This window comes from Corticium candelabrum, chromosome 11 (assembly GCF_963422355.1).
Source record: "Corticium candelabrum chromosome 11, ooCorCand1.1, whole genome shotgun sequence".
Taxonomy (NCBI): domain Eukaryota; kingdom Metazoa; phylum Porifera; class Homoscleromorpha; order Homosclerophorida; family Plakinidae; genus Corticium; species Corticium candelabrum.
The window spans coordinates 7,766,919-7,789,831 of NC_085095.1; the positions used below are offsets into that span (position 1 = coordinate 7,766,919).

At 41.5% G+C, this 22,913-nt stretch overlaps 5 protein-coding genes across 7 annotated transcripts; 4 read left to right on the forward strand and 1 right to left on the reverse strand.

Annotated features, from left to right (window-relative positions):
* Nucleotides 1-798: 798 nt before the first annotated feature.
* Nucleotides 799-9,171, reverse strand: LOC134187277 (betaine--homocysteine S-methyltransferase 1-like). Its single transcript, XM_062655393.1, has 9 exons — nt 9,141-9,171; nt 8,992-9,069; nt 2,716-2,789; nt 2,151-2,597; nt 1,929-2,076; nt 1,669-1,851; nt 1,481-1,611; nt 1,167-1,270; nt 799-1,058 (listed from the first exon to the last, which is right to left on the reverse strand). The coding sequence occupies exons 1-9, from the start codon at nt 9,169-9,171 to the stop codon at nt 971-973; spliced, it is 1,284 nt and encodes a 427-aa protein (XP_062511377.1). The 3' UTR covers nt 799-970.
* LOC134186702 (uncharacterized) lies at nt 4,248-6,629 on the forward strand. Its single transcript, XM_062654729.1, has 5 exons — nt 4,248-4,654; nt 4,720-5,388; nt 5,458-5,661; nt 5,724-5,909; nt 5,973-6,629. Exons 1-5 carry the CDS (start codon nt 4,609-4,611, stop codon nt 6,377-6,379), a joined length of 1,512 nt encoding a protein of 503 aa, XP_062510713.1. The 5' UTR covers nt 4,248-4,608; the 3' UTR covers nt 6,380-6,629.
* Nucleotides 9,172-9,215: 44 nt separating the features above from the next.
* Nucleotides 9,216-11,390, forward strand: LOC134186692 (akirin-2-like). Its single transcript, XM_062654714.1, has 4 exons — nt 9,216-9,415; nt 9,486-9,818; nt 10,015-10,086; nt 11,182-11,390. The coding sequence occupies exons 1-4, from the start codon at nt 9,247-9,249 to the stop codon at nt 11,190-11,192; spliced, it is 585 nt and encodes a 194-aa protein (XP_062510698.1). The 5' UTR covers nt 9,216-9,246; the 3' UTR covers nt 11,193-11,390.
* Nucleotides 11,391-11,515: 125 nt separating this feature from the next.
* On the forward strand, nt 11,516-16,114 carry LOC134186721 (uncharacterized). The gene is made up of 15 exons (XM_062654751.1): nt 11,516-11,560; nt 11,624-11,746; nt 12,546-12,980; nt 13,047-13,221; nt 13,295-13,546; nt 13,612-13,902; nt 13,970-14,086; nt 14,156-14,255; nt 14,319-14,596; nt 14,664-14,831; nt 14,910-14,951; nt 15,011-15,043; nt 15,101-15,197; nt 15,266-15,338; nt 15,424-16,114. Exons 3-15 carry the CDS (start codon nt 12,819-12,821, stop codon nt 15,871-15,873), a joined length of 2,238 nt encoding a protein of 745 aa, XP_062510735.1. The 5' UTR covers nt 11,516-11,560; nt 11,624-11,746; nt 12,546-12,818; the 3' UTR covers nt 15,874-16,114.
* A 155-nt stretch (nt 16,115-16,269) lies between these two features.
* On the forward strand, nt 16,270-22,440 carry LOC134186588 (fibrillin-1-like). Of its 3 annotated transcripts, none has more exons than XM_062654579.1 (13): nt 16,270-16,522; nt 18,388-18,546; nt 19,114-19,234; nt 19,311-19,726; nt 20,216-20,338; nt 20,398-20,517; nt 20,621-20,743; nt 20,798-20,926; nt 20,982-21,107; nt 21,185-21,316; nt 21,377-21,514; nt 21,578-21,681; nt 21,745-22,440. In XM_062654579.1, the coding sequence occupies exons 3-13, from the start codon at nt 19,152-19,154 to the stop codon at nt 22,234-22,236; spliced, it is 1,986 nt and encodes a 661-aa protein (XP_062510563.1). In that variant the 5' UTR covers nt 16,270-16,522; nt 18,388-18,546; nt 19,114-19,151; the 3' UTR covers nt 22,237-22,440. The 3 variants fall into 3 exon arrangements, with proteins under 3 accessions (XP_062510563.1, XP_062510564.1, XP_062510562.1); XM_062654580.1 differs by having other exon boundaries at nt 19,118-19,234; XM_062654578.1 differs by lacking the exon at nt 16,270-16,522 and adding an exon at nt 17,626-17,832.
* The last annotated feature ends 473 nt before the right edge of the window (nt 22,441-22,913 follow it).

The following is a 22,913-nucleotide window of genomic DNA, read 5'->3' on the forward strand; positions in this document are numbered from 1 at the left end:
CTTTTACTCTTTCTCACCCCTTCCGCTGTTACCTCCGGATCCGCCTTCGCATAGTCGGTTTCAGCTCCATCTTTCCGAGGAGGCAGTAGCACAATGGCTGCTATGCAGGCTATCTGAAACACAGCGCCAGCATAAAGTCCATACCTCAGAAAGAGATCAAACCACGTTTCCTCCAACTCGAGCATGATTGTCCCGTATGTTAATTGTTTGCCAGAGGTAGGCGGGACTAGGCTGTCTAACTCACGTGACAGAAGACCCCACGAAATGAGCGAAAACGAGTGTTGATGTTGATTCTGAAGAAACAATTTCGCTGATATTGTAAATGACGTGTGACGTACTGTACTGTCTTGATAGCAAAAACCTAAAGGCCTGCGCGCGTTAATTAATTAATTAACGTTGCCACGGGTGACCTGGAGTGATGGATTGGATTATTTTTTGTAGTAAAATTACTTGACTTGTGCGGAGCTGCAAAGAGGAAAAAGAAGTGAAAGGTTGATGTAAATGTTTTGAGTACTTTAATGTAGTAATAAAATTTCCAGCTAAAATATTTATGTTTAGTTAATTAATAGGGAATAATTATTATTAATTTTTAAAGTTTTAGATTCATTGATATAGATGATAATAGTAGTAAAATTAAAATAAATGCTGTTGGGGTGAGATAATAATGTGTACCATTCATTGCATGCATGTAGGGTTCTTGTCCCAGGGATTTCGCTCCCAAAATTAATCGGATCAGAGTGTTTTAGAGGCAATTGGCATTTCATGCAAAGCAGATGGGCTTACACTGTAGTATGATGCAGGCAAACTTATATTTGTGCTGCTTAGTGCATGGTTAAAGGCAATGCACACAACATTCCTGTTTCCAGTTTCTAGATCCGTTTGCACCAATACATACAGATCAACTAAAAAGGCCATGCAATAGCTGAAAAAGTTGACTACTTGCCATCCGTATGAAGGCACATGTTACACCTCATTTGGGATCGACAAGTGGTCTTGAAAAGGTTGGACTAAATGGACGGCCGGTTGCTGGTTCTTTGCTCCAGTAATCCTTGCCAACCCTGCAACATTATAGTCATATAATTAATTACTAATAATTAAGTTGAATATGTTTAGTCGTGTGACAGAATTAATAAGCAAACGTATTCATGATTAGGCCCGGTTAGTACCTCATTTTAAAAGTTGCACTAGCAGTGCTGCCCTTCAGGGATTCTCCCCATAGCCCGTGCTTCTCACTGGCCGCACCAAGGCGGCCACCTCTTTCTGGTGCCAACTAAACAATACATTACAACATTTAACGTAAACCAATGAAACACAAACCACAAACTAACATATACATATTGTACATATTAGTAGCTTTACCAAACTGATGGTCATAACCACCAGGTTTACTGGTGATGTACTGTACATGTATTATTCGTATTTTGTACAGAGATCTGCATATGATTTAAATTAATTAAATTCTGTTTGAAGAAATTGTTACCTCTTCTGCAATAGCTCTAATGTGGTAAGATTCCATCCCACAGCATCCTCCAAGGTACCGAACACCCATCTCGTGGGCTTCTCGAGCAAATTTGTGCATGTCCCACCGGGTCAGTAAACGAGGTTCGAGTGCTGCAAACAGAGCAGTAAAAACCTTTTTTATGCTGTAGAAAGTTGAGTTTGACATACCAAATGGATACTCAGGGCTCTCACTCAAGCCATATTTGTTTACATCCGGTGTGTGATAGGCTATGGGTTGACACATGAGATAAGGGTTGAGATTAGCAGTACTAAGAGCCTCTTTCATCACTGCAATTGCCTTTAGAGAAATGGTGGGATCAAACAGACAGTTTACACCAACGACATCAGCTCCTGAAAAAGACTCGTTCATCATGACAATAAAATAAATGCTAGACATATGCAACACAATTTTGAATTGGCCAACTAACCAGCCTTTGCCATTGCAACTGCACATTCTCCAGCAGAATGGCCATCCCAATCTCCTTCCGGTCCAATGCACATGCTTGCAGCTATTGGCTTTCCCATAGTTTTGCAGACCTCGATAGCCCACAGCATCTCTTCTAGATGTCCAAAGAACTGAAAGACAAGGAAGATTTATCAGTCTGACTGTCATAAATGCAGCTGTTTGCTGATTGTCAAACACACTTCACCTCAACAATCATAAAGTCGACGTCATGCTTTGTGAACACATCGGTTTGCATTTTAAATTCTTTCTGCACGAATTCCTTTCCTTTGCCTTCTTTATAACTTGGTGTGGGTGAGAGCCCGGCAGCCACCAAGGTACCATACTGGTCTGCTATTTCCTTCGCCAAGCGACAAGCTTCATTATTAATGGTGGTCACTCCAAAATCAGCTGCTGCTTTGTTTCCTGCCGCTGCTAGCTTGTCTTCACTAGCATGAAAAGTGTAAGCCTGTATAACGTCAGCTCCAGCTCTTGCAAACTCCTTGTGCAGATCGGTGACCGCATCAGCATTCTCGACAACAGCCTCTGGTGTCCAAAAGCCTGCCGTCGCGTAACCACGACGCTCAAGAACAAAACAGTAACTGCCATCACTAATGACTGGTCCTTCTGCAAGTCTCTCCAAGAGACCTTTTTTCTAGAGAAATGTTACGCGAATGATCATCATCAGACATGTACATGTGAGAAGGTGAAAGGTCTAAAACGGTTCTAGATCGGCCCAAATATGCATGCAAGATTTTGTAGAACTGTATTACCTCTGTAGCTGATTTCTTTCGCTTGTGTTGAGAGTTCTGACTGTCTGCTTGATTAGTATTGCTACGCCGTCTTTCTGTAGACATAATGATACAATAGGTAGCGTGCTTTATTCAGTGTAGGAGTGAATAGTAGGCGTGGTTAGATGATAAGCTGTAACATCATCCTAATTAAACATCGAAGTTTGCGACAAAGTAAACAATAAAACACTGAACGGCACTCGCCAGCTCCCAGTTCAAAACGACTCGAGAGTAATTTAGGTTAATTAAATGAACGGCTATTTCCGGGACGAGGTTCAATAAATAAGTGTAAACACCACACCTCATGCCCACGTGTCCATAATCGAGAATTTAATTACTAAATTTGGTCGACTCAATTACAATTTCTTGGCGAGAAGAGTGATTTTGCTCCCGTACGCGACTAGCAAGGAAATAACACTGACGCGTGACAAAGGAATTGAAAGAAAAAGCTATAAGAAGAGAAAAGTCTGTTTTCTTCGTAAAGCACACGAATAGGTAAAGACAGAACACCATCGCTAGCCAACACACAATGCTAACGAGCATTCACTAGTCAGTTACTACATTTGTCGACTTCTTAGCTTGTTGGCTCAACAACAACAAACTGTTAAAGCCCCGTTCACAATACCACGCTGACGTTGACGCTGACGATGACACTGACGATGACGATGACGCTAGCGTGAGCGTCATATTGTGAACATGTCAACGTCGACGACGATCGTCGCAGCGTTCGTCCAGCGTCAAGGACGCTGGAGTTGACTGAAGTTCAACTCTAGCGTCGATTCCGGAAGTGTACCAACGTAACCGGAAATCACGTGATTACTTTCTACAAATCAAAAGAACAGTCCTATTAAATCCCGGATTTGGCATGGAGTGTCTAATCGACAGCGTGCAGAGTTATCCTTGTCTTTGACGCGTGCATGAATGCAAAGACCTGCCGCCTTCGCTATAGGATTGGTCTGACTCACATTTGCCGTTGTTGAGATTCTCTAGCTCTACGCCTACGACGACGAATGAGAAGTAGAAGAATTACAAGTTCTTCGTCCATCTGTGATACATACGTGGTGTCACAATAATGTGCGGTAGCATGCGCTCAACGCTCGAGTATCCAGACGAGTGCTGACCAACGTCTCATGACGCTCACGGGAAAATATTGTGAATGGTACAACGTCATCGTTAGCGTCAGCGTCTGTGTCAACGTCCAGCGTCATCGTCATCGTCAACGTCAGCGTCGTATTGTGAACTAGGCTTTAGACTCGAACCAGTCTCTCCCCGCCTTCGTCATTCCCCGGATTGTCCTTCGTCATTCTCTGGATTGTCAATCCTCTCGCCGTTTGACAACAAACTGTCCCAGTAGGTCATTGTATACTGGACTGCGGATGCAGTCTAGACTCTACGGTTAGGGTTAGGGTTTGGGTTACAGCTACCAATTGGGACCACGTTGCAACACGTGTGTTACAATTTCGAAATGGGGACGCACACTAACGTGCCTATTCCTCTCGAAAATGTGACGACAACCATGCAGCACGGTACACACCAATACAAGTATTGCAATTGCTAGCTCTAGCTTTGCTTCTAGACTTAATTAATTGTTAGCTACACGTGCTAGGATTCTGTTTCTGATAGTTCTACTCCACCACACCACTGCCCTAGACGAACCCTATAGGGCTAAATTACATCATGGATTCCCTATACATTACATGTACTCATGACGGGCTTTTCCTAATTACGAAAAGGACTACTACATCGCACATCGCAGTCCTCAATGATTTGGGACCAGCATGAGTCAGGGACACTTGAAACAACCTATATATTGTATCAATACAGAGCAAGTCTCATAACTCGACTACTCGAATACTGATCGGTTCTGTACACGTGATGGTCAAGGTGCTTTCAACGGTTCTTGTAATTGTTGCGGTCATTTGTAAGTCTAGAGACCCAATATCGTCTCACATGTACGTTGCTATAATTTGTGATTTGTGTGATTAGTTTCCTCAGCTTACAGCAAACGGAAAGGACACTGTCGCTTACCTAAAGGCAAGAATGTACAACCCAAAGTTCCAGAAGGTGCAAAACAGACCTGCATCAAGAATTGGTGCCCTTTTGAAACTCCTCTCAACATAAGCTGCAGGGACAGCACTAGATGGAAGCTGTATGGACCTACTTATGTTGTTTGTCAAGCAAGTGAATCGGGTAAGACGCGAGGGCAAGAGGACAAACAATTAGCAAAATGCTTAGACAAGACTGCACAACAACCAAAGTTTCCAACAGTATTGCTTGTTCCCGATGATACTGATGGTCCAGCTGACAGGATAAAATTGAATGGCACAATTGGCTCGAAATTAAAAACACAGAATGTTCGATGTGAACTCAAGTGGCCTAATGATGACCCTAATGATGACCCTAATGATGACCCTAATGATGACGCAGTTTCTAATTGGCAATTCTCACCAATTGCGTGGTATGACCCTAATGGCAACAAAGTTTCTATGACTACGACATCGTTGGGTGCATGGAGTGAATATGCCAATGCCAAGAAAACTCAGATTGATTTAAACCTGGAAAAATTTGCAGAAGTTGGAAATTTTACATATGTGTGCAAACTACCAAATTGGTCCCCTGAAGTTCAAGCAAAGGTTGACATAGAGATTACCAAAGGTGACATCCGATAACTTGTTGAATGTTTACCGTAATACATATCAATTAATGTTCTGATCTTGTTTTCAGTGCTCTGTCCTTCAACTCCATTTGATGAGCTACCCTGCAACACCCATATTTTCGGAGGAATCGCTGAAGCTAATTTGACTGTCAACGCTGTTGCTCACATTTTGCCCAATCAAGGATATACTGAACCAAATGGCAAGACTCTTGAATCAACTTGTACACGTGAGGGTAAATGGGAGCCACCCATAAGCCATTTGACAGTTAAACGTAAGTCATTGCCATTACTTGATCGAGCTTATGCAGGTTGATTATTGATTTACGAATTGTAGCTGTTCACTGTCTTCCACTGAAACTTCCAATAGATATGAACAAAAGCTTAATGGATGGCTCACAATATGATCTCTACCTAACAATATACAAATTGTCGTGCCCTGAAACACACAAACTTATTGGTGAGAGCCTTATCTACTGCAACAGGTCAGGCCATTGGAATCAAGAACTACCAACATGCAAAAGTTCGTAATCGCTGTATATGAACAAACAAATTACGTAAATATTTGTACATTTGTACTCTTTAGGAATATCTTGTGGTGCACTGCCAAATATAACTGGTGTTATTTGTAACTGCTTAAACAACTCTGTAGGAGCTGTCTGTCCCTGTCGTTGTGCAGAAGAGGACCAAGTGTTTACAAAAGACTCTCCACGAAACTTGCAATGTTTATCAACTGGATGGTCACCATTTGAAAATGACCCGCATTATTGTACTAAATGCCTATGCCTAAAAAGCAATATTCCCAAAGGATGGAAATGGCATAAACTTTACAAAGATCGGAGGATTTCACATAAGAAACGCTACAAAAAGAACAAGTTTTGTACAGGAGAAGAGGGCACTGCAACCTGCAAATGGAATTCTAATATTACAAAAAGCCTGATCTGTAACGGAGACAGTTGGCAGTGGAAGGATGGTGAACCTACTATATGTTAAGTAAAAGAGCGCTTGATTTTGACATGACATGAGCTACAGCTATAGATCGTAATAGCACTGTATTAAAAAATTCATATACCTAGACAGTAGCAGCACTACAGTTAGAGAACATAGTATACGTAAATTGAAAAATATTTGAACAAGTACACTGATGTATGCAGAATAGATTTTACAGTTGAAATTGAAATTAAAAATTCAAGAGTGCAAACAAAATAATCAGACAGTTGACATCTCAGTATTCAATTGCTCTTTTGCGTGATCATTGGCACAAGTCATACATCCACACATCTTCACAATTAATACAATCACACAAACGCTTTACACTCCCTACAGTCCATGCAGAATTCGAATTCATGTACACATACATGTATATGCATACAGATAATCCTGTTCAATGCATGCTATCAACCTGCATAAATGATTAGAAGGTTTTAACTTATCATTGTTACTATTTTTCAATTAGCATCATTTTTATTGCTCAATCATTATCAAACATACACAACAACAATAAATGAATACTTCTATACAGTTATGCGTGCCCTACTAATCTAGAATATCAACTAAAAGTAATACTCTAGCAATTTGTATATATAGTTCTGTTACATGTTGGCTGATCAGACATTTGACAGTCCACTCTTAATTGGCAACAACCAAGAGAAGATTGCTACTGACATCATAATTTCGTTTTTGCACTCAACATCCTCTCAGACACATGATTGACGAACGTAATACAGAGAATGCCAGGGGAAACTGTATCCAGGAGATGACAGTACTGTAGTGTGTGTCATGCTTTTCAAAACGAGTGAAGCCAGTTTTTCAAAAGTGCTTGCCAATGGACTAGCTCCTCCACTAATTATTATTATTATTATATAATGGACATGATGAACATTGTGCAGAGTGAGGCTCGTCTCGAGCTCACTTACTAAGTTTTTTTCTTGTTGTTCTTTTTACTTGACATAGTTTCTTTTAATCACAGTTGTTGTAGCAGTGTGTTGCCAGCATTGTTGTAGTTAAAGCTGTTGATATCAATAAAGTTGTTTAGTATTTTGTATTTTTATTATTTATGTGTCGTTAAGCCCCTCCATGATGGGCAAGTGGGGTCTTTACCCCCATCTGGGCACCCACCAACCCGGCAGGTAAGCCCAGCAGGGTACATGTTTCTGTGTAGTCCACATGGCGATCAATGACTAGCCAATTAATTTAGACTGCAGGCATTATGGTGACCGCAAACTCAATACAGCATGCCTAGTGGATATCAATAACCACCAGAAAAGCACTAAACGTCATTGTCAATGGACCGTTCGCCAGACCACAGAAACTCCCCAACGACTGAAACAAGTCATAGTCTCATGGATAAAGCTAGAGAAACATGAGAAAGACAGACAAGTTTCATAATTTACTGTCGTCACTGGGGTTTGAATCCCCAAACCATGGAGTGGCGGCCATTGTCGCTAACCACTAAGCCACGGCGGTGACTATTATGTTGTGCTCAACCAGATCAGTCTGGTTTGTAAAGTCTATTACAAGTCCCGGAAGCAAACCCTGCTTCAGAAGTACTTAGACTATCACGGCTGTCTAGAAAGAAGACATGACTTTACGAAGGATCCGAGTAGATCCCAGAAGCACTGTTTTCTGTAAGTGCTGCAGGTTGTGATGACCTGGAATAATGTCCAGCCACCGTGCAATACCTGCGTGCACTGTGCCCAAAGCTCCCAAGACCACCGGAACCACCAGTGTTCGACAATGCCACATGCGGCTTATCTCCACTCGCAAGTCGCTGTACTTCGCCAACTTCTCAGCATGTTTCTTGCCAATGTTGCCATCGGCAGGACAGCTGATATCAATAAGAAGACAAGTGTTTGTCTTCCTATTGCTGAGACAGATGTCTGGACAATTGGCTTTGATCTTGTGGCAGTGGGGATGATGGTATCCCACATCATAGTAATGTCATCCGTCTCCACAAGCCTATCAGGATGATGCCGGTACCATCTGCTCTCCACTGGAACCCCAAAATGGCGACAAACATCCCAGTGAATGATGGAGGCCACCTGATTGTGTCGATCAGTGTAGTCCATCGGTGCCAAAGCATTACAGCTTGCCACAATGTGGTCGACTGTTTCCAGGCGTACACTACACATGCTGCAAGTAGGACTGACATCACGATGTAGAATCTTGCACTCATAATACCGAGTCCGAAGAGCTTGGTCTTGAGCAGCAACAACCAGTCCCTCAGTTGCAGCAGGAAGATTCACTGCCTTTAGCCATCCGTAGGTCTCTTTCATGTCCTGTGTTATTATTATTATCTACATCGTACACAGTAGGACGCTGAAGCAAATCTAAGTCAGTACAAAAAAATAGAAAATTTGTTTGAACAACATCAACACCAACAACAACCATATCAGGTCAGTAGCATCCTGAACACTTAATTAAGTCTTCTGGTGGTGTTTCTGGATATCTGTCTTTTTTAGGTATGTAAAAAACTCTACACTAAGCATGGCCTCTAGGCATAGAGCCAGTTCGTAACAGAGGCAGCCATATGATATCATCAGACATACATGGAAGGTAAAGCTAAAACTTGCAAACAGTCTATTACATACTAGAAAACAATATACCTTGCAAACGATTCTCTAGCTGGGAAATTCTTCTATATCGTCTGCGTCCACTTCGAATTCGTGTCCGGGAGACGGTGACTTCAAATGAAACGCGCTAATGAATTTGTTAAAACGACTGGCCAGTACGCATTGTGCACAAAATGGCACACTATTAACACGTTCGATCGTTGAGCTCACCATGAATATCCGGGATCGTTGTCAGTTACGCATGCCCAGTTGGTCAAATTAAGCATCAGCCAGGACGGTCAAGCACCAATGGCTTGCGTCACTCTGAAGCGTACATTTCATGAGTTGAACACTCTGGAGCCGAGTCCAAAGCGACGTCGCTGTGGCGGTCCCGCTTCAGCGCCCAGCACGCCTCCAGAAATCATGGCACAACCTCAACCATCATCATTCGCAAAAGTGACGCCAAAAGTCAACTCGGGTAAGCCTCCAAACGCTTGTACTTACTCTCAACCTCTTTAACTCTTATTTTCCCATTGTGACGTCGATAGAGCAACTACCTGTGGCTATCCACGGCGAGTGGAAACGCATTGCAAGACGCCGGAAGCTCTACTCGCATGGCGACGGTCAAGTGTCTCCTCGCAGTGGCTCGCCAAAGCTTCCGCTTTCGCCGCAGCTGTCGACGCCGTTCGCTTCGTCGTCCTCGAATTCCTCGTCAGCGAGTACGGTTGGCGTGTCAGCCGCTTCGACGTCGCTCTCTCGCAGCAAAGACCATCCGCTTTTCACACTCAAGCAAGTGACCTTGATTGTTGAGCGACTTTGGAGGGAGAGAGAAGAGCAACTGAGGGAGGAGTACGACCGTGTTCTAAGCGAGAAATTGGCTGGTTAGTTGGCTTGTGTCTTATGCTACATGCTGCATCATGCCTTTGTCTCTCTCTCTCTCTCTCCGCATGTGTTTGTGTGGTATGCAACTGCTTGAGCTTTGATCCTGTGTGGGAGGGAAACGTAATTGTGGATGCAGATCATGTAGGGTGTATTCTGTGTCGTCACCGCATCTAACGAGATTGTTGATGTTTGCAGAGCAATATGATGCTTTCGTCAGGTTCACTCAAGACCAACTTCAACGACGGTTTACTGGTGACTCAATAAGCTGTAAGTGTATAATAACACTCGTGCTGCACTGACGCTATACTAACACAGTTGATGTAATAAGATTTAGTGGTGGTGGATTGATGAAATTAAATCTTTACTATTGATCTGAAATAGGAAACAATATAATTACAATCCAACAGGAAGTAATATAATTACAATCCGACTTTATTGAAAATATGATTTCTAGTTGATGTTGAAAAATGGTACTGTAGTATACAAAGTGCGAGTATTTCAAACACAGGAGGTTGAGCAAATTAGGCTGCAGGTGGGATTTGATTGTTGGAGAGACAAAACTTGTAAACCAAGTCCATCATGTTGTGGACTGTATCATAAGGCTTCAGCTGTTAATTGGATATCTCTGAATGCAGTAGAGTTACCATAGCAAGGCTTTGGTGGAGAATAATAACAGTCTTAGCTAAGGTCTGTCTTCTTGTTTTGTGATTATCAGTATGTTTATCTTGTCAAATGAAAGCTAGAGTAACAACAAAAGAAGGCAACAATACAGTGTTGGGTAGTCATGTCATTTAGCAGTTGTTACTTGTTGGTGTCACTGTTTATCCCTTTTTTAGAAAGAGCTTTTGTTTGAGATAGACACCACGCCCTTGTCCATTTTAGAAAGGAATTTACAGTGTACTTGTTTATTAATTTTGGCCCACCATGAGACTTCACTGGTTAGGGACTGAAATGTCTCTAACTGTTGGACAAAATGTGGAACCTGCAACTGCTGATTTACTTGGTGGTAGTTGAGGTTTGCATAGGGACAGTGACCTGGAGGCTGTCAGTGCTAAAGCAACAACTTGCATCAGTGAACAAAACAAACGTTATTGACATTTGCAGAGTATTCTTGTAATGTGATACAGTGACAGATTAGATCTGTTTTGTATATTTCATGCTGTTGACTAAGAGCTGGCGCTCTGCCATGTAGACCAGGCTGACCTTGTGTGGTGTGCATGTGCGTGTGTGTGTCTGTGCGTGTGTGTGTCTGTGCGTGTGTGTGTGTCTGTGTCTGTGTCTGTGTGTGTGTGTCTGTGTCTGTGTCTGTGTCTGTATCTGTGTATACTGTATGTTTAACATTGTCTTTTTCTTTTCTTTCAGATGTGTCATAGACATACTCTGTCGTTAGTGAGACTTAGGAATATTAGCGATTGTGTCATTAGCACCATCACTTGGTGTGTCTAAAGTTAGTGTGCATCATATTTTGACGCAAGCTTTGGTTTTGCGAACAGATTACCTATTTGTTGGGATTCTATTTAGACGTGTAGAACATCAGTAATAGAGAAAAATCAATAATAACTTTCATCTTACATTCACGTGTCGAATTTGCGTTTGCGTGTGCATTTGCGCAAGTCTTGCCATTTACATGGCCTGTTCGACGTTGTTATACGGGAGCCGAAGATATATACGGGAAGTTAAGCATTGGATGGGCGTTGGATGAAATCGAGTTGACTACACAGACTGATTTACGACTACAAAGGTGCGTTGCATATATTCTTGATGTCGTTTCGTTGCCGCATTTCAAAGAGTAAGAGTCGTTTAGGTGTCGCCTTGTGTAGTGCTGCTTGAACTCGCACACACACACACACTCGATTCGCTATGAATAGTGTTTCTTGGAGTGCTATTGTACTTGTGGCGCTGTGGACGATTACATCGTATGGGAAAGGTTAGTAACTTGATGAAAGTAAATCATGCGAAAATCATTCTTCTAGTGTAGTATTTAGTTACTAATAGATTAGTCACTTAATTAATTGAATTATATAGTTACAGTGAGGAGACAGTACGTGTTAAAAATTGTTTATATTGTTGCATTATTGTAGGAGAAAGGTTTAGGGAAATTCTAATAATTAGTACATGCAAGGGTTAATTTTATGGACAACTACTGTATTCAATAATGCTAGCAAATTGACATGAATCAATGAGTGAGGACAGGTGTGGACTCCACATATGTATGTATCACAGTTGTTGCATGTCATAGGCCCTACTCCTACTGACTACATTCATAACCTGGGATTAATTGTAACATTTAACATGTGAAGTAGACAGTTGTGGGTATGCATGTTGAATTAGAGAGAACACTTGCAACATCGTTGTGTAGATTGATGAGTTAATTAATTAACACTTATTGTCATATTGTTTTTTCAATTTTTGCCAAATAGACTAAAATTTGGTGTTTAGGTATTATATAATGTCACTAATTTTAATATGTTTGTAATAAATTTGTTGAGGTCTTTAGTCACGCTACAGAATTATTTCTTTTATGGCAGAAAAACACAACAAATTGCCATACTATGTCTAATAAGTGTTGGACTATGAAATCTACAGAAACAGCTTGAATGCAAGCAGCTTAGAATTTTGCTGTGTTACACTGTAGAGCACGTTTACATCAGACAGAATCCGATATTGTCAATGACATCTTGTACAGTAGTTATGAACCAATGTTATGTGTTCTGTATTCCTTACAGTGCCCTACTTTCATGTGGTTCCGAGGGTCATGATAATGTATGAAAACGATAGAGTCATTTGGAAGTGTGATGCTGCTGGTAGTCCACGTCCAACTATAACATGGAGACGTCACAACAAACCCTTATTTGTGCAAAACAGTTTGTATGTCAAAGATTACTACGAGTGGAAACAGTTGAAAACCAGTAACACAGGATGGTATACATGTGTGGCAACGAACACTGAAGCAGCTGTTTATTCAGATTTTTGGCTGGGAGTTGGACATATGTTGCTGTATGGCTTTGTCTTTGATTGTGTACATAAATTGTATCGTTTCTACAGGCTTGCCAATGATAGACTTGGCTCCTTCTGACCTTATCAGCATCTTGGATGGCAACACTGCATTGTTTGCATGCGAGACCACAAGCTATCCTGTTGGCCAAGTTGAGTGGTTTCTGGTACGTAATACAATTATTAATTATTTCTAGTTGGATTCTGTTGTTTTACTTCGTTTGGTCTTTTAGAATGACAAGTTGTTGGACATATCACGTAGTTCTCGTCATTCTCTTGTGTTTGGGTCATGGCTTCAGATCAACAAAGCATCAAGAAATGATGTTGGAAGTTATTATTGCCGTTTCACGAGCACAGAGTCGAAGAGTTTTAACACGACCTCCTCTGCTGCCTTATTGAAGTTGACAAGTAATGATCGAACATTTGATTATAATTTCTGTGTTAACATGTAGATGTAATACTATGGTCGTTGACATTTTAGTTGTCCAAGTTATTAGTTCTCTAACATCCGACTTGTCATTAGCAGTTGGTGACATTCTAAAATTGACTTGCAAACCTGTAAACAGCAAGTCGGCTACTTTCATGTGGCTTCATAATGGCAATCAGATTGAACGTAGAAGCACATATGAAAAGGCAAGAGTAGAGATTGCAGACAGTGGTGTCTATTGTTGCCAAGTTTATGATCAAGAATTGTCAAGCACAGAACTGAGATGTCTGTCTGTTTACGTTTATGGTTAGAAATCTTTGATCATGATTGCAGCTCTAACACGTAGTACAGTGTATTGTCACTTGTTGTAGTTGTGCCTGTTGTTTCAACTAATGAGCCATCCGTTTATGATGTGGAAGAAGGTCGGGATGTTACTCTGCAGTGCAGTACTATGGTTGCTAAACCGTATGTACGATGGGAGTGGAGGGTTAATGGGCAAAAAATGATTAATCCTAGTCAAAGGAACTTCGGTCCATTTACAACCATTACTCTTAGAAATGTGTCAAGCAGTGATGGATTGGATATCAAGACGTATGAGTGTATTGGATATCAAGACGTTTCTTTGAAGACATTTGAACGAAAACTGATTTTGTCAGTAGTTGGTGAGGGCTTGAATGCGATGTAAACTTTGTTGTGCTTGTAGAACATTTGCATTGTAATTTTCTTCAGCCATGTGCAAGATGAACAAAATTCTAAATTCTGATGCATCGCAACAGACACAGAACTGGACATTGACTCAAGAATCAAGTACTGGGCCGGGAGCACGAGTTCAAACAGTCGATGATGGTATGCTTGTTCAATATATTGCTTGCTATGTATTATCTAGATGACAGTGTACTGTAAATATTATTGCAGGTAATGCTGTGTTTGTTATTGAAACTGCTCCAAACTTTGCTACTGGATCGTTTCAACAGACAGTTGCATTTCCAAAAAATGTTCACACCGTTGTTGCTCGGTATTTACGTCAGTAATTATTGTTTTTCTTGTCTTTACGAGTAATATACTTTCATTGTGATAGTGCAAGGATGAGATGTTCTAGTGGTGCTTCTAGTGGTGGATGCCCATATCTTCAGCTTCAGCTGTCTGGTGGCTTAATTTTGAAACATCAGAGTGCACATAGTCTGACTGTTGTGTCATCTACTTGGGCATGGACAACTGTCTCTCTGAATGTGACATCATCAAAACTATTATTTCCAAGACTTTCTCGAGTATCAGTTTTGCTATTGGTAAAACCTTTAACTGGAGTTGTAGGGAGAAGAGCATACTTTGATGACATTTGTGTCACATGGAAGACAGGTGTGTAGTTTTACTGAATGTGTATTTGTCAAACTAGTTGATATTTTAATTGAGACTTTTCATGAAGACTCTGGATTGTCCGAGCAGCCTACTACTTCATCATCATCACACGGATCATCTACCACAAATAAACAGGGACATGTACCATATAGTTCGCAGAGTCTGGCATACACGGTACGCACAGGAACAGCTGGGGCAGGTGTGTTAACTGCATCAACCTTGGCCATGCACACAGGTTCCAGTTTTTGTTATTCTAGTTCATTGGTTAGTTATACATGTATGTATAATAATATGGATGGATGGGTTGCTCTAGGTACATCAGGTACAAGATCAGTTGCCTCTGCTGCAACTGCTGGTACATGAATGTTTCTTTTCTCTATCTAGTCACATCTTGACTGACGTTGTATGTTGTAGGAGGCAGTGGCCAGTCTGACAAAGGATCGAATGGTTTCTGTGTCATTTGCTGTTTGTTTTTCTTTGAAACTTATCGAACATTATGTTTAGGTTCGGGTGTAAGCACAACAATTTGGATTGTAATTGGCTGTTGTTCTGCTGTTGTGATTATCACAGTCATTGTTCTTGTTGTTTGTGTCTGGAAGAGGTTCTTATTACATTTAATTGATATCGATTTGTCTCTTTTTGAATATACGTACAAACGTTGTTTTGCAGAAAACATAATCAAGCAGCAAACATTCAAGTTCGGTACACTTCAAAGTACAATCCATATGAAACCAGAATGAAGGTAGTGGCTGAAATAGCAAGCATTAGTCAACAACATGGTAAACATTTATTACTATTATTATTAGTATTATTTTTTCTGTAACTAGGGAGATGACCTTGTGCCTAATAAATTATACGGTGACCATCAAGACAATACAAAGGACAGTCGTTTGGTTGAGAATGTTTTGTATGGTGAGGAGATTGAAAGCAATTCAAATGCTGATTCAGGGAGACTTTGTTCCAATACCGTAAACTCTGAAGAGTACACATACATTGTGAGTAAGGGACCTGGTGAAACTAAACCTCTTTCTGTTGGCTACAAAAATCCATCATTTGATCAAAAATCTCCGACAGCTTTTTCTGGTAACACAGAGTCAGTCTATTATGAGTCTGCTGTTCCGGACAGTACAGTTGTCATGAAGGAAAGGAAGGAGAAGACAAGGGATGATGAGGTTGCTCAGACAGCTACAACTGGTGATTTGAATTATGCAAGTTTGGATGGGAGTCATGCTAGAGTAGGGACTACACATGACTCTACAGAAGGCAATTACTACTAATCTTTGAAATGGTGCATCGCATGAATATTTTGTGAAATGAGTCTGGAAACTTGTTTGCCATGCAAGTATTTAGATGGCACGATTGGATTTTATATTATTTTCAGATATGATTTTCTATTTGCATAGCTTGTAGCACAGTTGATTCTTGTTTTGTATTTAGATATGACTTTTGTATGTGTAGCTTGTAGCACAGCTAGTACAGAGCTTTCTCTTTTGTTTAAAAAGTTGTCTGTTTTCACTACTTAATGTTTGAAGTGTGTGTGTGTGTGTGTGTGTGTGTGTGTGTGTGTGTGTGTGTGTGTGTGTGTGTGTGTGCGCGTGTGCATGCAGTGTGTGCGTGTGGTGTGTGTGTGTGTGTGCACGTGTGTGTGTGTGTGTGTGCATGTGTATGTGTACATGCTCACTCTTTTGACTAACAATGCAGGAGTTGTGAGGCACTGCCTGTTACTGTTTTGGGCCACAAAATCAAATCATCTCAGAGACATTTGTAGTGAAGAAATTGTTTAATTAACTAAAATAGAAATTTGTCATAAACAAGTGTTGTGGTTATCCTGTAGGTTGTGGAGCCATTATCTCTACATACTTCAAAAGCAAATATTGAGAAGCAAGTTGTTGGCATTAGGACATCTGCTTATGTAGTCAAACAGTGGTGAGTGAATACTTTTGTCTTTGACTTTTTTACAACATTTAACAATTTCTAGTTAATTAATTACTGCCACAGAATTACTAAGCATGGAAGACATATAAATTTTAAAGCTTGTACTGAGGATGACAACAATGTGTGTGTGTGTGTGTGTGTGTGTGTGTGTGTGTGTGTGTGTGTGTGTGTGTGTGTGTTGGTTTAATATTATTGCTTGATTTTGCATATTCTTGTTACTTTTCTCATATTGATTAAACAGAGGCATGACTCATCACTGTTCAGTCAGTCCATTATTCAAGCACATACTAAGCATCAGTAGACTTTCAACCATATAACGTACATGTGCATCTTGTTAGTCGACCTAAGCTACACCTGTACACACCATGTACCTAACATTAGCCTCCATCTGTAGCTCTAGGCTATCAATTGGTTACAACTATTTTCCTTTCTGTGAGACCTGTGTAGATCTGATTTCCTATAGGAGAGTCTAACTTTAGCTCCAAGCAGGTGGTTTGGCTACCTTCCAGTCAGTCATCCATGATGTCATGTCTCTGTTGTTCAAATATGTTGCAATGCCCTTGAACCAATAACTATTTACATTCTTTGGCCTAATTAACAAATGCAGTAGCTTACTCCGCCACAGCCTGTTTTGACCAGCAGTGGGCACCAGATCACGAGATCATCACATCAAAGTCTTGCGACCAAGAGATTTGTATTACATGCATCTTTGGCTGCTCGACATGCTACTTCTCATTTCATTGCATTGAATAAATAAGATAGTTATAATTGTGTGTAGCAGTTATATTTGAATTTATGATTGTTATTAATTAATATTTATGGTGTAAGGGTTGGTTTAGTTTGACTATATTCATGTTCTACACACATTGGCTACATACAGTAGTAGCAGCAGGGTAGTGACACTTGCCAACTAAATCTTTACGTAGGAAGTCTTCTAATGCAGAGGTTATTGGTTTTGTAAGTGAGTTAGATATTTGTAATTTCAGAGCATTGGCATGGGGCGTTGGGCTTGTTGCCAAGTGGCATACGCGCTTGCGTCGTTTAGTTTGGCTCGTTCCACTGCCATCTGAGGTCTTGTTTTTTCATAAGACTCTGCGCCAGCCGCTGACACATCGCCCGTTCTCTGCGTATGCGTGCTGTGTGGACGCTGTAAGCTCTTAACAGTGCAGTAGGGATGCATGTTGTGACGCCTCAGCGACAGTTGCTTCCGCTGATGGCGATGCTGTGGCTCCCGTTGGCGGCAACGTCGACAGTGAGGGAAAAGAGATGGAGGAGACGCGACGAAACAGACATCAACCGAGGTTGAATGATGGATATAGAGATGCAGTAGAGATGCAGTAGAAGTGAAGTGTAGGAGTCCGTCGAATAATGTCAACGTCTGTCGGTCTGTGTCTGTCGGTCTGTGTCTGTCGGTGTATGTCAATTCCGTCTGTCCATCTGTCTGTCCGTGTGTGCGTGCGTGTGTCTGCATGTGCACTAGCAACACGAGGTGTGTCCAACCGGAAGAACGATGTGGCAGAATACGCTGCGTGCTTTGCATAGTCGGTGCACCTCGTTGCTTGACGTGCACAAAGTACTGTAGAGAGGGGAAGGTTGGGTCGCGTGTCGCCGGCGCCAGATGGCGATATCCAGTCGTGTCTCGTGCTCTTACCTGCACCTGATAACGACACGTGCAAGCAAAATGCGTTGGAATGAGCATGCTTGATTAGCAGCTGTCTTCGGAGAGACTTGGGTTGTTGTGGTGGAGACTTGGGGTTGTGAACTGGGAGGGTCGTACGAGGTGTCGTGCTTTCCCGCTTAGTATGACATTCTCGTCATGCTTTCTCACGGTTGGCAGCATATTTGTGTGTTTTTAGATTTGGCAGTTGCAGATGGGCGTCCCTTGTTGCAAGGTGACATTGTACGTGGCGAGCAGTTGCAACTCAGCAGGGTGTTGCTGTCTGGGGAATCCCCAAATCTGACTGCGAGACTGTGGCCGCATGCTACCGTTATCTATGATTACGAAGAAAGTCTAGGTGAGTGTAGGTAAGAAGACTGACTGCGATAGAGTTGCCAGCAGCTTTGGCTTTGGGGTTATGTATACTAAAGGCAAACGATAAATGTGTGGTTTGCTGTGGCTGTGGTTGAAGTGAACCTTTGAAGACCACATCCGAGGCTATGGAAAGCCTTTATTGACCGCGGAAGTAACTATGCACAGGAAAAAGTTTACATTTCAGATTAGAGAAATACTCTTGAATAGCGGCACGACTTTGTGATGTCTTGATTTTGATGAAGTTGGCCGTGCTGCTTCCACTTCTTTAGGGGGGGTGTAGCTCTCGTAGTTCTTTCATACTTGTGGTTAAGTAACCTGTAATTTGCTGTTGTGTGGGTATGGGAGACTCAACTGTACTACACTACGTACAATGTAGTGTTGACGATGTGCGTCTTGTGAAGTGCATGTGTATCCCAGCGAAAATATTAATTAAAGAGGAACAAGGAGACAGTGAAAGCTAGATGTTTCCAGTTTAATTAAGGCATGTCTATGTCTTGTGGTGATGATGCCTGATGCCTAATGCATGGCGTGATGGATTGTCTTTATTCAGCTAGGCAAACAAGATCTACGATTGAAGCAGCCATTCAAATGTGGAACAACTCTACATGTCTTAAATTCAACAGAAAACACTCTTTTGATTCTAACTACCTTCTCTTTGTTGCTCATGAAGGGTGAGCCTGACTTGTCAATTTTATCATATTTTAGCAGTTAACTTGGTCTTTGATTGTTTTTCTATTTGATTTTTAGCTGTTGGTCATACTTAGGCTTTCAAGGTGGTGAGCAGAAAGTCTCGGTGGGTCGTGGTTGTCGGCATGTTGGCGTTGTTGCTCATCAGATTGGCCATGCTATTGGATTTGGTCATGAGGCTTTGCGTCCAGACAGAGACAGATATATACGCATTATGAAGAACAATATCAAGACAGATACCTTTCAGCAATATTTCAACAAGAACCCAAGTGGATTATCTAGTGACAAATATAACCTCACTTACGATTTTGAGTCAATCATGCACTTCAAGAATACAAGTTACAGCGGAGGTAGACGGAAATTATCTATCAAAGTGCGGTATCGTTGGAGAAATGAAATCCACAGTCTGGGACAGAGAGAGCGATTGAGTCGATTGGACATTAGAAGAGCCAATCTGTTGTATTCATGTCCAACAGGTGAGACACATGGCGCCCATGGGTCTCTAGGGCTGGGAAATTCAATTACAACATATGCTAAGTTCTAATAGAGTGTCTTTTCTTGGGTTTGCTTCATGCCCTAAGGTTCAAATTCTGTCTATTTTTAAGGATGCGCCAATGGACAGCATGTGCTCTCTGGTAGGCGGGCACTTGACAACCTCCTATCAGTGAATGCTTCAATACGGTATATATAACTGATTAGTCATTGAGATGCCGCGCTCTGTATATTTTTGCCGGTTCTCATAACTCAAACAGCAGACGGTCAGCTGGCGATGCTCTAGCAGTATGTTAGTAGACCGGGCTCTTCTTTTCTGCTTTCTGCTCGTTGTGGTCACCGTGTGTACTGCATGGCTAGACTCTCTAGTGAATGGTGGGTGATTGTACAGTGTACGCGTTTAGATTTACTGTCTAGTGTACCATCTACGTACTGGCTAGTAGGTCTTACTTGGATATTTTGATTTTATTCAGATGTGTCAGAGTGTGATACCGGCAAGCTCAACTGTACATTGAGGTGCGTGAGGAGTCAGGGCGGTGAAAAATGCGTTTGTAAAGATGGCTATTACTGGTCATGGGATGAAAGGCAATGCAAGAGTAAGTGGTCGCCGTTTCCGGACAGCCTGCAACTCATTTACAAACGTTGGCTCTTTTAGAAATACCGGGAGATGACTGCAAGAAACTGAAGTGTCATAAATGTCGAATGGTTGAATCGAAACCCGTTTGTAGCTGTCATTTAGGATATGTATTCAACGTTGTTACAAAAACATGCAAAGGTGTGCTTGCAACTTATTATTCATAGATACTAGAGAGTCTAAATGAGGCACTTTCTGATACAATGGAGAAATTATCCTGTGCAGTAATGACTTTGTTTTGCAGATGTAGACGAGTGTCACAACGGACATCACTTGTGTCGACCTGACCAGAAATGCATCAACACACCAGGAAGATACAAGTGCGGTTGCAAAGTAGGATACGTTGAGAAGAACGGCGTCTGTGAAGGTCAGCATGTAACACATCTCATACATGCAAATGCTGTAACTTTCATTGATGTAGATGAAGATGAATGCTCTGTAAACCCCAACCTATGTGAAGGACGTACGACTTGCGTCAATAGAGATGGAGGATACGATTGTAAGTGCCTGCGTGGTTATGTGCTGCTAAAGAATACTCAGTTTTGTGAAGGTAAACATCTCCAATTGATTATTGCCAACACTAAGTTGTATATATAACTACGCAGATGTGGACGAATGCCATACACCTAACAGGTGTAGTCCGTTACAGATTTGTGTCAATACTGTTGGAGATTTTGAATGTGAGTGCAAGAGGGGTTACTCTAATACCTCTAACCCACAGGAATGTGTTGGTTAGTAACGTGCTTAATGTAATAGAGTTATCACCTGTAGTTGGCTATAATTACCGTTTGTTAAAACTCATGTTTAGACATTGACGAATGTAAGGTGAACAACGGCGGGTGTGCACATGATCATATGTGTATCAACTCTCAAGGCGGCTTTACGTGTAATTGCAGGGAAGGATACACTAAAGATCCCCATTACTTTGGGAGATGTTTGGGTATGTCATGCTTTTGTTTGTTCACTAAATTTAATTGATGACGCTTGTTTGTTTCATTAGATATGACTGAGTGTAAAGCTAACAGAAGCATTTGTAGCAAATCTGAACAATGTGTCAAGGATAAAGAAGGATACAGATGCAAATGCTCTCATGGGTATGGACGACATCCCAAAACCAGAGTGTGTGTGAATGCTACAGGTACATGCCAATCTCTATTGTTAAATTGTCGGTAGGTGATGGGTGATGTTTGTGTAATTCAAGTATTGCGGCCAAGGTCGTGCAGGGATATCCAGAAAATGGAGCTGGGTGAAGAGGACGGTGAGTATCAACTTTATCCAAATCGTAAATGTTCTGCAGCAATTAGTGTAAGTGTTTGGATGGTATATTTTAATACTTGTCCGAGTTGCGTAAATGGAACTATTGAGTAGATTTATTGTGCTGACATGAAGGGAAGCGAACCTCTTTCTTACCTGACGTTACATTCAACTAATAACACGGCTACTGCCTGCTCTGGTGTACGGCCTGGATGTCCAAGTAAAAAGAAATGGAAACGAAAATATAAAACAGTCTCCAGTACGTTTAAACGCATTCGAGTTCATTTGCGGAAAACATTGGTGTACGTGATTAGGACAGATACTCGATTTACCATTGGAAACATGCCTGTGCCATATGCTACTGCATCCAGTTGTGGAAACTGGTCGGCTGTGGATCCGGGAGAAAGCTCGACATTTCGTATCGATCTTCGAGGGACAGACTTACATCTTGATCGAGAACTTCATTGGATGAGTATGAATAACAGAAGTGAAGATATCAGAGTTAATGTTTCCAGCAATGGCTGGATAGTCGACGGCAATTGCAGTGGCAATTGTAATTATTGTCAACCTCTTAGAAAACTGAGACTGACGCCTGATATGTGTTAGGGACGGCCATAGACGGAAGACACTGCAGCGCAATTCAATGGATAAATAATACGCTAGCAGACAATATGCCATTGAGTTCCTGTGTGTCTATCCTAGACTGTCAACACTGTGCATTGTGGTGGAGTACATGCTGGCATAAAGAATTAGTCTAATCCAATCTGTTGAGTTACTAGCCTACGTATGCTTTCCACCAACCGCGTACATACTCACAGTAATTGTATCACGTGCTTGTCTACGTTTAGCTCGAGGATGTTGTGCATGCAGTTGAGTCTATGTAGTCAAACGTGTGTCCTTTCCATATGCCTGCTGGCGCAAAGCCGCACGTACATACTCTATCTCTACATGGCAGTGCACGTAATATCTACACAAGTGCAACCTATCCAATGTGTGCATTAATTAATTAGTTATATTATATTAATTAAAGCGTTCAGATGTTCGGTACCGTACAGAGTCTTAGGTATTCGCGTTAGCAAATTGATTTTTGAGTTAGATGAGGATGACGTACTTACCGGGCAGCTACGAAATAGTAGGGTAAGACTAAAGGCCTGTCCACACTAGACCAGAATGGATCGGAATAGCGAGCGTCCACACTGCACTTTGAAAACGATACCTTCGCCTCATTTCGCTATCACGTGACTGATGACCGATGTGTATGTGTGGTTTCTTTGCTTGTAGAA